Source organism: Fusarium coffeatum, assembly GCF_003316985.1.
Source record: "Fusarium coffeatum strain FIESC_28 chromosome Unknown BRIP53273_contig_53, whole genome shotgun sequence".
Lineage (NCBI taxonomy): Eukaryota > Fungi > Ascomycota > Sordariomycetes > Hypocreales > Nectriaceae > Fusarium > Fusarium coffeatum.
Genome location: NW_022157850.1, coordinates 116,627 through 129,781, shown reverse-complemented (window position 1 = coordinate 129,781; position 13,155 = coordinate 116,627). Strand labels below are relative to the sequence as shown.

The 13,155-nt window shown below is 50.1% G+C and overlaps 3 protein-coding genes across 3 annotated transcripts; 2 read left to right on the top strand and 1 right to left on the bottom strand.

Moving 5' to 3' along the window:
• Positions 1-2,355: 2,355 nt before the first annotated feature.
• Positions 2,356-3,606, top strand: FIESC28_02439 (uncharacterized protein; the record flags this gene model as incomplete). Its single annotated transcript, XM_031156588.1, has 1 exon — positions 2,356-3,606. The coding sequence occupies one exon, from the start codon at positions 2,356-2,358 to the stop codon at positions 3,604-3,606; it is 1,251 nt and encodes a 416-aa protein (XP_031019369.1).
• Positions 3,607-4,019: 413 nt separating this feature from the next.
• Positions 4,020-5,583, bottom strand: FIESC28_02438 (uncharacterized protein; the record flags this gene model as incomplete). The annotated part of the gene is made up of 2 exons (XM_031156587.1): positions 4,020-5,286; positions 5,345-5,583. 2 exons carry the CDS (start codon positions 5,581-5,583, stop codon positions 4,020-4,022), a joined length of 1,506 nt encoding a protein of 501 aa, XP_031019368.1.
• Positions 5,584-8,207: 2,624 nt separating this feature from the next.
• Positions 8,208-12,722, top strand: FIESC28_02437 (uncharacterized protein; the record flags this gene model as incomplete). The annotated part of the gene is made up of 5 exons (XM_031156586.1): positions 8,208-8,212; positions 8,263-8,382; positions 8,532-9,511; positions 9,836-11,583; positions 11,640-12,722. The coding sequence occupies 5 exons, from the start codon at positions 8,208-8,210 to the stop codon at positions 12,720-12,722; spliced, it is 3,936 nt and encodes a 1,311-aa protein (XP_031019367.1).
• Between the last annotated feature and the right edge of the window lie 433 nt (positions 12,723-13,155).

Genomic DNA, 13,155 nt, shown 5'->3' with positions numbered 1-13,155 from the left:
GGCGTCCTTATTATGCTATAGGCTGAAGCCAAAGGGACGGTGGTTTACTAGCACTCGCCTTGGGAGACTAGAAAGAAGTTTCGCGGCTCGCGGTTCGGATCTTGTTGCCGTCCATTACAAATGTTTCGGCCGGTACTGAAAAGAGCGAATCGGCAAGGTGGGAAAAGACATTGGCAACGGCCGCTGGAAACTCCATGGGGCTCGATCGGGAAGGATCTGACGTTGTTAATCTGAGGGTATATCGGTATTCTTAAACGCTATCGCCGTTTGCTTCAAAAGTGAGGTTCTTAACTCCGTAAAGTCGGTATATGCCGTAGTTAAATGACCGTGGTAGTTTTGTTTTTCTCTTTATTCGAGGAGTAGTATGTGTACAGTTCCCCCGAGTCATCCGAATAATACATGACGGAGTGAGTCAACGGGTGAGTCCATCAATAGGTATGTCGATTGAGCTGAGCGATAGAGAAAATAAATTACGGCATGACTCGTTAGAGGGAATCAATAAACAAATACAAACAATGATCAAACTACTTTCTTTTCCATCTCTTTTATCTGACTTTTCAAGTTTAAGGATTGGATGGTCCCGGGTAGGTCCACATCTTCAATATAATCGTGAATACCAGGGTCCATGCCGTCATCTCCATCTCTTCAGCCCAACATGGATGACATGACATGACATGGCCCCATTGATCAGCTTGTTGTCCCTGGATTTAACTCAAATTCGCACGTGAAATCTAGAGTTATCCCCAGAATCTGGATCCATCAATGGCGAGATCTCACATGTGAGCATGGCCTACCTTATGTAAAAATGGAGACATAATTGCAACATGTTCGTCTTCGCCTTGTTCTTCAGCTGGCTGACTGCCTACTTAACATGTCGTATGGTAGTCGTCGCAAGCTCTGATCTTATCATGAGCTGAGGTATGGTTCGTTCTGTCCCAACGCATTGAGTACTCTCATTTGAGAAATGGAAAATGTTGATAGATAAAGGGAGAGCTGATATCTCAAAGAATGTACTGTCTTTGTTTAATTTCTGTATTTACAATACGGTTAATAATACGGCAACGAACATTTGTTAACATTGCTGTACGTCTCACATAAGCTCTTATCTTGAATGCTTTGTCTGTAAGTTATCTCAATTGCACGACTCCAAGGCAACAGTCATCTCAGAGCTTGCAGATTACAGCAGGTATCAAAAGAGACTGATTTGCTCTTTGGACCGCTGTTTTACCCTCCTTTCAACCAATAAAATACTCTCCTCGGATCATCACAAGCCTCAAATCAAAGTACGTATGAATCGATACGAAATCACGTCAACATGTCTTCAGCTGCAGTTGAATGGAATGATCTTCATGATGGTCCCCCACAATCCTACCTCAATCTGGGCTTTTCGCCCCTGGCAGCCCAGCCCAGTCTCCGCTAAAGCACCCTAATCGGGAACCCCTCCATAAGTTTGTTCCCTTTTCGACAGCAAAGAGAAGGGAAGCAGAGCTCCTCAAGCTCCAGCTCCAGCTCCTATGCCCAAGCTCCCTTCCGCTCTGCATTAGGTTGCGTCAAAAAGTGGCCTAAAAATACGGGAGCCTTGGAAATCACCAAGCTTGTGACAGGTACAGGTACAGGTACAGTCCAGGTCTCAAATCTGTTTGCTGCGCAGGACAAATACGTACCTTGGTACCTTGCACCCCTCTATTGGATTGGATCACATGGAAGACAAATCCTACAGCTTGCCTGGGTGAACCTCATCCTCCAAGTCAAGTCAAGGACTCTCGACTCTCAATCTGGAGAGCTGCAGGACTTTGAACCCTGCTCCTCAGCGCATGTGCAATTGGGCGCGTGCGTGGTATTTCTAGGCTTTTTATCCACATTGCGACCGCAGGGCTAAACTCTATGATCACTCTATCGTCGCTTTCGGTAGGCTTAGACATTATCATCTGGATACTCAATGACGTCGACCACTTTATAGATTCCCCCGAACTACCCGACAATCATTTGCTATTGTGCGCCAAGACGAGACAAAACGAGACAAGACACGGAAGCGCGCGCACGGCATTTGTTTATTACTGAGTGGTTTTTCCTCTCCCGACTCTCGATGCGTTTCTTCTCTTTCTTGGACGTCTGTCTTTAGCATCACATTCGCATTCGCATTCTCTATCTATACTCTGCAGTACTAGTTCAGTCCAGCTCAGCTCGGACGCAGTCAAACATCTAGACAAAACAGCTCTAGATACCTTCAACCATCGTCATCGTGACTATCATCCGTCCGTCCCATACGGAACCCCTCCTCCGACTCCGAACTTAGTCTCTCCTCGTCGAATCGCATTCTATTTATACCCCCAAAATACTCAAAACGCAACACGTATGATCCCCACGGCCGACCCCATTCTCTCCCTCAACCCTGAGACCTTGCCCCCGTCAGCTTTGCACATGCTATCGCTGTCGCCCAAGGCAATGCATAAGATGCCCGTCGTCTCCAACTCACTTGTCTCTCCAAATGCTATTCCTCCTCGCACCTCAAGCAACGGCGTCCCGACCTCTCTCAACGCGACCCCAACTAAACCCGTCTTGCGCCCCGTCCCCGAAGGCGACTGGTTGAGCCAGAAACAAGAAGCAGCAAAGACACAAGTCGCAAACCCTGGGTACGGCGTCATGGCTGCTCCCAACCCTCCTCCCGACCCCGAGCGCTACGCTCACGAGGATCTCGAGTTCACGGCTAAGCGCTCTTGGAATCACGACAAGGAGAGCGTTGTTCGTGGTCCTTACGACTATGTCATTAGCCACCCCGGCAAGGACTTCCGCGCCCAACTGATCGGCGCCTTCAATGCTTGGCTTGATGTGCCCGCACCAAGCCTCGAGGTCATTACCCGCGTCGTCGGCATGCTACACGAGTCTTCGCTCCTTATCGACGATGTACAAGATTCGTCCGAGCTGCGCCGTGGCTTTCCCGTCGCACACAACATCTTTGGTGTCGCCCAGACTATCAACTCGGCCAACTACGTCTACTTTGTCGCTCTGCAAGAGCTGCACAAGCTCAACAACCCAGAGCTGATCACCATATTTTCTGATGAGCTCGTAAACCTCCACCGGGGCCAGGGGATGGATCTCTTTTGGCGAGATACCCTGACCTGCCCTACCGAAGAGGATTACCTCGAAATGGTCGGCAATAAGACGGGTGGTCTATTCCGTCTTGGTATCAAGCTCATGGCCGCGGAAGCCAACGGTCCTACCGATTGCGTACCCCTCGTCAACTTGATTGGTCTCATCTTCCAAATTCGCGACGACTACATGAACCTATCTTCCAAAGAATACAGCCATAATAAGGGAATGTGCGAAGATCTGACTGAGGGCAAGTTCTCGTTCCCAGTTATCCACAGCATCCGCTCCAACCCCACAAATCTTCAGCTCATCAACATTCTCAAGCAAAAGACCAACGACATCCAGGTCAAGCGCTACGCCGTCTCCTACATGGAGTCCACCGGCAGTTTCGAGTACACTCGCAAAGTCCTTGCTGTTCTCGTCGAGCGAGCCCGCAAGATGGCCGAGGACCTTGACCAGGGCCGCGGTAGCACAAAGGGCATCCAGAAGATCCTCGACAAGATGGCCATTCCCTAAATCTATGAAACTTGGTCACTGTTTCTCTTCTTCTTTTCTTTTGTTATTATGGGTACCGATATGATGTGTTATGAACAGAGCGCATATAGAATGATCTAGCAGGAGTCAGAGATATCTGACGATACCCCAATTTTGCAATACAGCAGAGACTGTTGAGCATGATACCACTTGGGTTCTGGAGAGATGACTTTGCAAACAGCGTTGGATTTGGTTATACATACTTTTGTAGTCCAGCCAATTGAAATCAACCCAATTAATTAATATCTTAAACCAGTGGTTGCTTTTCAACCCATGTGATGCCTTAAGCTTTTTCTCAACCTCAATTATGCATGCTTACCATTGCCCACTCGCCGCCTCACCAACACCTTATATGAACGGCCAATTGTCAGGACTTGCGGAAAGATGATAGATGTTTAATTGGGCTGCACAGGAGCTGCTTTACGTTTCACCAGCCTGACCCATCGTCTTCGTCTCCAGTCCCCTCTCCTGCCATTGCCATCTTCATTCTCCTCCCAGCTTGGCCTAGGCGTCGCTTTCTGTTTCCCCTTGTCGTTGATAGGAAGGTCTACAACACCCGTACGCTCATCTCGCTCGTCCCAGATGTCATATACCCAGCGCTCGCCTTCTGTCTCAACTTCGACGCCTGTGATGATGCGCTCCTCAACCCACTCACGGCTCCAGAGATCCAGTGCCCATTTCTTCTCACTCCATTCCCAGGCTTCGGGTGGCATAACGTCCTCGAAGAAGCGCGCACCGCGAGGTCGTTCACCAGCAATTCGAGGCTGTGAAAGAGGATCATAGGGGGAGGGGCAGAACAACCAGGGCTCCCATTCACCACCCCCAGAGGTTTTGCGCTGTAGTTCAAAAATTTCGACCTCGCGCGTCTCAGGACTTGTGTCGAGAATGACGTCTGAATTGATCCAGTTATCCAGCCATGATCTTGCCTTGGCCTCCTGCGGTTGTAGGCGCTCGCGGTGGGCGACAGCGAGAAGGCGCGCAACGTATGGATGGCCCATACCGACGACACCCCAACCGCCAACAAGAAAGATAATCCGCCAAGGGAGAAGTTGCGCTGCCACTGTCATGAAAATGCCGCCGACTGTGAGAAATAAGAAAAGCGCAGAGCTTAGCGCCTCATCACTGAAATTTGTCACCGGTACGAGTAAAGCAACGACTTGATCATGTCCCCGACTAAAGTCATCCATGCAATTCTGTAGGTCGCGCATATTCCTAAAGAAATCCTTACTAAGCTCTTTGACTGGCTTTACCGTCGGCGCAGGTGCCAAAGGTGGTCCTTGGGGAGAATATCCAACATTTTGCTCACTTGATAGTGTACCTTTTGGCGGTGCTGGATGCCGTGCCATGAAGGCGGGGATGAACACGCCTAGCAGAAGAATGGCGATGGGTAGCACGAAGAGAAGATACGGATCTAGACAGACGAAGCTATAAACAGCTAGAAGCGAGAGAGTATGCGACGCCTGTTTCCAGGACAAGATACGCTCGACTTGAGCCTGGAATTTGAAGACAACACCTATTCGGGCATTGAAGCGGCGGAAGTTGTACGACATGGTAGTAATATTGAAGTTTGGTCTTTCGGTTTGAGCGGCTGTTTGCTCATCGCCCACAAAGTGGACGTCGTTCTGGTCATCGCCATCGGTAGGAATAACTTGTTGTAGAAGTCTATCATACAATTAGTCGGAGAGCTTGATGCTGTGGTAAGCCAGAATGCCCAGCATACTTTTCTACCAAACGATCCTGTATGTTCGCCTTTTGACGAATAGCCGCCAAGCCTCCACGAAGGCCTGTTTTTTGAGGAGGCGACTCTGGCCGTGGAGGTAGATTCGGAGGCGGGTTTGAGTCGGTATCAGGAACCGGCGTCTTGCTGTCATCGTCATCATGGCCACGACGCCTACGAGGATCCTCGGGATGTTCAAAGGGTCGCCCGGAGGCCAACATCTCTGCGGTGAAGTCGTCCATTAGGAAGAAGGGCTCAAGACATAGCGCGGGCGTGCAACATCGGATGGTGGAGGTTTCAGAGGGTTGTTGGTAACTGGGGATTCTCGATCTACGTCCCGCGTGGAGGTGTCACGGCACGATCGCGAGAGTGCATGTGACACTGAGTGACATCACCTTTGGCCGACGGTTGAGGGACAGCTTTGGCTGAGACCCCGTGACAAAGAGTCCTGAGGTACACAGAAGCTACCTTAGTGCCGGGTAGAGGATGCCATATAATTGGAAATGAATCCTTATTTGCTAGGCAAATACTGTAGTTACCCTCCATGATATTCATGGACCGTTTGATGTGGTAAAGTTCAACAGTAGCGTTGAGCGGCCCGTGGCGCTTTGAATTTGTCTGTTCTCGTTGAGCAAAAAAAGAAAATGCAAGACCGTCTAATCACGTCGATGGTCATTCAGCCAAGAGAGTTTAGGGGAACCTCTAATGTAACACGAATTATTAAAGCTAAACTCTCAAATAATTAAGGACGAGGTTCTGCGATACTGACATTCCGGACAGAAATTAACAGAGATTTTTATCCATTCCCATACCCAGGGATGTTTATCTGTTCAGGTTATTTACCCCACACTAACCCGGCAGACATAATAACCCTCGTTATTTCGGGTTCATGCTTATTAGTGTATCCAGGCATTGTGACAGATTGAAGATCAAGGGTGCAGATGGACACGTTAATTGAATTCAATGGACGTGCCCTGCCTATGTATTGAGTTTCTCCGTGCATGCCCAACCATAACAAGTCTTGAGTTGATAGGCAATGCGCCTCACGAACTATTGTCTCCATTCAGTGATTGTCCATGTCCTGTGACGACGGCACCTCATATATCACATCCGAGATGTCTATCTTTCGTCCAGCATCAATCAATCAGCCGTGTCCGGCTGCGGGGCGGTCAGGGTTCTGCTGCCGGCAGAAAACAACAAACGCGACTCGAGATGCACGATGAGATCCTTGGTGTTTGGCAGGACAACGATGCATAAGGTCAGGTACTGACAACACCCTCAATACACTGGGTTTAATTATTGAGTTACTATTAGGTCTGATTAAAATAGTTACAGTATGTGTTGTCCAGAAACGAGCGACGAATCCGTATGGCCCTATCGGTAGGAGATGCCCGAGATAGGTCCATACCGGGGCATGGACCATGGGTCCTTTAGGTCCTTCAAAATCCGAGACACGACTCAATCCTTGTGCTCACTTCAAGTGGCTGGTCTGAGCGGGAGGCTTGCTGAAGACGACATTCGCCAATTTATCAAAAGGGGAGTCTTAAAACTTGGCAACCTGGTTGCGAAACAGCGTCACATTGTCGTTTCGAGACCCTAACCATGTTCTGTAGGCAGGTAGATGCCCGACCTTATCTCAAGTTTGATAGCTCTAATATCAAATATCCGAATACAGAACAGTTGACTGAGGTTGACACCAGTGCTTGTTGGTGCGTCAACCGGTTCACGCGTGAATATCACTTGGCATCTTGTGCGCATGGTTGGTAGTATCACGATGTCTGCTCTAGTATCCACAGTGCAGTGCAAATCTTCTACACAGAATCACCGATGGAACCACTGCTTTAGAGACAGACAGCCAGGGTACGGAGTACTGCAGTATGGATAACGGAACCTCTAGTATGAGCATAGTCTGGGCGATGACGATAGACCACGACATTGACGGGGAGGTAATTGCGGCCTTAATGCGGGCCCGGGTTGGCATTCCATTATGGTTGAACGAAAGAATGTCTCATCTCTCTAAACGGATAAATAATGATGATTGACGTTCCTTCATATCTGCATCGCCGGTTCGAGGGAGGCTAATAAGGTAAGGGGATTGCTGTTAAGGTACCGCGGTTTAGCTTGCATATAGAGGATACACTCTTGATGCCGGTAGGAATAGTCCGCATGTACCTCGCATCTACTAAAATGGCGGTAAAAGACATTTCTACTGGAAGGTATGGATAGTACAGTAGTGGTAGCTAATTCAGGGACCAATCTCCCAGCTTGAGCAACCAATCATGCCATTCTTTTTTCCCGTGTCGAGGTCCACCGCTCAACTGTCCAAGTGTCTACTGACCGTGATACATCTGCCTTCACAAGGTCCCTTTTGCCATTTCAGCCTCTTAGGCGTCTTGGTTCTCACACTAAATTGAATGATGCCCGCTAACGGTGGCTCCCCAAGGTAAAAGGCCAAGGGCCCCCTAGCTCTAGCATCCATCCATAGAAGTCATCCCCATGCGCCCTTACGGAACTGCCTGTGGCAACCTCTGACAGCAAGTGAGGAAAGACCGTCCATCCCAGGTCCTCTCCATCTTTCCATCTCGTCCCCTCCAGTGGAAGAAAAAAACAACCAACAACCTTGCCTTACCTAACCTGCCTCCACTGCTGAACCCGTCCAACGACTCCATCTTTTTTTAATCCATCTCCATCTCGCATCTTACTGTACCATCCCTTTCCTGGGACGCCCACCGCAATCAATCAATCAATCACTCCGAGTTCCAGCTCGGTGCGTCTCGTCTCGCTTGTCTTGTTGCCGACCGCTCCCACTCACGCACTCATTCACTTGTTTGCTCTCCTGCATCTCAACACTCTTGTCCGTTCCGGAATGAGGTAGCCGTTCGAATGCGCTCAGCTCCCTGACCGGACTGAGTCTGTGCTAGCGACCCCGTGAAATCCACCTCCGTCGTCGCATTGCCAGCCACCTCTCGACCGGACCCTATGAGCCGCGAGCACAAGGCACCTGCTGGGCCTCGTCCAGCCAACTTTTCTCCAACGCGACTGTGAGCAGTATTTTCATCTTTTCTCGTTTATGTTTTTTCGTTTGACTCGGTGGCCCATGCTTGTTATGGTCTATCATCGTCATCGTCTAAACCTCTGTCGCCGCACTTCCTTGCACATGGCCAAGCTGACCTTGATCCCTTTGTGACAGGGGCAAAACCACCAACCCTCAGCCTCGACCACCTCTACCCTCGACGAATCCTGGCTTTGCCTCTGACGATCCAATGCTCAGCGCAACTCCTTCCAATAACCATACTCTTTTTTCTTTCAGTAGTAGGGATGGGGAATCAAATCAATTAAACGATTCGACTACGTCTTTCGACTTTTTGCCTTCCGTCAGTTTTGACGATCTGCAGAGCAGTATCGAATCCGCTTCAACAGACTTCAAACTCACCCAATTCCCGTCCCCCACCGGCGAAGGGGGCATTCTCGATCCCCACGGAGCAGATGATAGCAGCATGTCTTCCCGGCCTCAAGTAGCTCCGCCTTCGAATGGTGCTTCCACTCGTCCTGCTGTTCATACGAATACCAGACCCGCCCGATCAAACTCACTGCTGCGCCGACCTAGTAACTCTACCAGACAGTTGAACAACACCACTGGCGTCTCAGTACAGACTGAAATTGCCAACGGGCCAGGTACTGCACGCGCTCGCCGGCAGAGTCAGTACCCTCCTGTGTCTGGCACTAACGCCGCCAAACCTCCTCGGAAATCAATCGGCCCCGGAATTATTAGCGATGGGGACTTTGGGTCTCGTCCTGCACAGAAGCGACGCCCCAGCCTGTATTCTGAAGGAGCTCCCACGGGCTCGGCTAGGACTTCGATGGACAATAACTCGACATGGCTGGAAAACACAACAAGGAACTTTTCCAATTCGAGGGCAGCAAAGGCTAAATCAGTGCAGCCGCCACCACGGGCGAATCAAGGAAGCTTAGCTTTCGGAAACACTCTTACGCCGGAACAAAACAGACATTCAACTCTTGCCCCACGATCACCTCGTGTTGGAGGTCGATTGAGCACACCGTCGTCCGCCAACAAGAGAGTCTCAATGATGCCTGGTGCTCATCACTCGTCGCACGCAACTGGGCTTGGGGCAAGGACGATCAGTCCTACTGACACAAGGAGGATGAAGCGTATGTCCACCATGCCACAATCTGTGAGCCTGGGCCAGGTGTCAACTCCCCCGCCTCCGCCGCCAGTGTCGATGAACAATCCAACAGAAAGGGCAGAATCGAAATCGCCCTCGATGATTCCACGACGGACTTCTGGTACTCCATCGTCCTCGCGAACCACTCCAGATCTGCACCGCAAATCTTACAACTCGGTCTTATCAGCTACCTCTTGTTTGAGCATGAATTCCGCAAGAACGTCAACTGGGTCGCTACATCGTATATCCACCTCGTCATCCACGTCACGCCTCCCTGCACCGAAACACACGACTGTCCATAACCCCATAGCAGGCGACGACGACGAATATGTGCCTCCTGTCCCTGCCATACCAAAAGCATACGAGTCACCGAAGGACTCGCCTGCTGATACCTACTTTATGGAAAAGAAAAAGACTGCACTCAGCAACATGGATGCCATGAGTGCGAATTCAAACCCAACTGGGGTCATATCCATGCCTGTCTTTCCTGAGCCTACGAAGCTGCAAAGAAAGCCAAGCGGTCCAAGGAGCTATGTCCCAACTGTCGCCGCTGAACCTGAAAACAAGGCCACACCTCCTAGCAAGAGGCACCTGCAGCCATTACGGCTACCGCCAATTAATCTGGGGCCCTTGAGCACGCCAACAGCTAACAAAATTGCAGCCTTGCAGGATCAAAATACTGTAGAAAGACATGAAACTCCCCCACCGCCTCGACATTTGCCCAAGACACCAACGACCCCGATGACAGCTTCTAAGAGCTCTTTCTTCGCCAAGACTCGCCACGGAGATACTCCTGAGCTCCCATCTTTGAGGAGTAGCAGCTCGGTTCATCATGCTCATCTCACTCCCACACCCCCCGATGCTAGCTCAACTGAGTCCTCGTTGGCTTTCAAGGACCTCGACCATAAGCAAAGCATGTCGCCCTTCCTGTCATCTTCTCTGCCCAAGGGAGGTGCGGACCCCGGCCTTTTCAAGAGGTCAAAAACAGGTGCCGATTTCATGACAACGGACGCGAGTATCTTCCAGGACCAGGTTCATCAAAAACCTGCAGGCCCTCGAGCACCCAAGGATGCCGAATCTACCACATCCAAGTCTCCTCCCCCCGAACCTACACCGGAAGAACCACAAACCCCCTCCTCTATGAGCTCCATTCGACGAAAGCTCAGCCTGTCTTGGAAGCGTGGAAATTCCAAGAGTAACAGTACGGCCCCTGGTGACGGCGACAAGACCAATGTCAAGCAGCCCGAAGAACCTATGCCACCCCCCAGGATTCCAATCTCAGCTACCCTCAACAATCTATCCAATGCCAAGCAAGCTAGCCCATCACCTAACACGAAACAGCCTCCTGGCGGCTATTTGGACACAAGAAGACGCAAGAGCTCAGGAGGAAGTCTTAATGGGTTCATTTCGCACGATAAGACCAAGAGCGAATCTTGGACTGCGAAGAAATCTGTTCCTGACCTTTCAACCATGCCTGTTGGCCGAAACACGTCTGTTATGCAAAAGATCCTCCGACCCAGGAATTCCTCTGCTATTGCAAAAGGACCTGACTCATGGTCTGCTGATCTTGACAAGGACGATATATCAGCTGAAGAAGAAATGGCCAAGTTGGGTTCTCGACGCAAGGAAACAGACGTTGCTGCTCGAACACTGGATGCGCTCAGAAAGCGCGCGACGCCAAAGGAGCGAGTTGGTGCCCATGAGGCCATCCGTATTGCTATGCTCAACATCTATGAACGAGGCGAGATTGTCGATTACACAGATGTCTTCTTCTGTGGAACTCAGAACGCCCACAAAGTGGTTGGTGATCTTCAATCAGATGCACCCAACTTTGGCTACGATGACGAGCGCGGAGACTACACCATTGTGCCTGGAGATCATCTCGCATACCGATATGAGATCATTGATGTTCTCGGAAAGGGTAGTTTTGGACAGGTTGTTCGATGCATTGATCACAAGACGGGCGGCTTGGTGGCCATCAAGATCATCAGAAACAAGAAGAGATTTCACCAACAGGCTCTGGTCGAGGTCAACATCTTGCAAAAGCTTCGCGAATGGGTAAGTTGGCTCTTGATTAATCTCCCCAAATTGCTTTTGTGCTAACTCGTTTACAGGATCCAAAGAACAAACACAGCATGGTCAACTTCACACAAAGTTTCTATTTCCGCGGCCACCTCTGTATATCCACCGAGCTGTTGGACATGAACCTTTATGAACTTATCAAGGCGCACGCTTTCAGGGGATTCTCGATTAAGATCATCCGTCGCTTCACCAAACAGATCCTCAGCTCACTCAACCTCCTGAAACAACATAAAGTCATTCATTGTGATCTCAAGCCCGAGAACATCCTTTTGCGACATCCTCTACACGCAGAGATCAAGGTCATCGACTTTGGTTCAAGCTGTTTTGAAAATGAGAAGGTGTACACATATATTCAGTCGCGGTTCTATCGTTCGCCCGAGGTCATTCTCGGCATGACCTATGGCATGCCCATCGATATGTGGAGTGTCGGCTGTATTTTGGCAGAGCTATATACTGGAGTACCTATTTTCCCTGGCGAGAACGAACAGGAGCAACTTGCTTGCATTATGGAGGTATTTGGACCCCCTGAAAAACACTTGATTGAGAAGAGCACCCGAAAGAAGCTTTTCTTCGATTCAATGGGCAAACCCCGCCTCACAGTGTCTTCCAAGGGTCGTAGACGCCGGCCTTCTTCCAAGACTCTGTCTCAAGTCCTCAAATGTGACGACGAGGTATTCTTGGACTTTTTGCAACGTTGCTTACGCTGGGACCCTGAACGACGACTCAAACCTGAAGATGCGATTCGGCACGAGTTTATTACTGGGCGTAAGATGCCTGTTCCTCGTATGCCACCCACCCGGGAATCGTCACCCATGAAGCGACATAACACCATCTCCACTCCACGACCTCTTCCTGACCCTCCCGGAGCCGCTGCCAAACCCCTGGGATCCTTACGGTCTGGAGCCAGCCCCCACAAACCAGTGTCTGGCCCTGTTCGTAAAGCCTCAGGACAGATGGGACCCGCCAGCTCAATGCCTGCTAAACGAACCAGTGCCGGTACTACTGGGCTCGCACAAGGAGCGAGCGGGTTACCTCGAGCTGCGGGCAGGAGCGTGAGTGCAAAGCAGGACCTGGCCGCTGCTGGTGCAACGGCTGCTATGAGTAGACGATCATAGTTTCTATTTCAGACAATGCCTTTTTATAACGATTGGAGTTCAGGTCGTATCGGGCATTTCTTTCTTTCTTTCTTTTGTTTTCCACTCTTGTGCGCCATTGGGTAACACATACATTGCGCTGCGGCGTTACCTGTGACGACATATCCTTTCTTACAATCACAAAAACACGATTGCGTCACAACAACTAGGGTCATGAGGGGCCGCAGAAGGAGGAAGGCGTATTTGTGCCATGATGACTCATCTCAACTCGTCAATCCAAAGCATGTCGCCAGGCAAACGGAGTCAATGAAAAAATTCGCTTTGTAGTTGTCTTGCGATGCATTCACATGAAGGCAAAGTGGTACGAGCAAGTGACGCTCAGTGAGTCAAGATAGTTTGGAATTGGGGTTGTAACCTAGCAGAAGGGTGTATATCATGAGATTTGACGACCGTT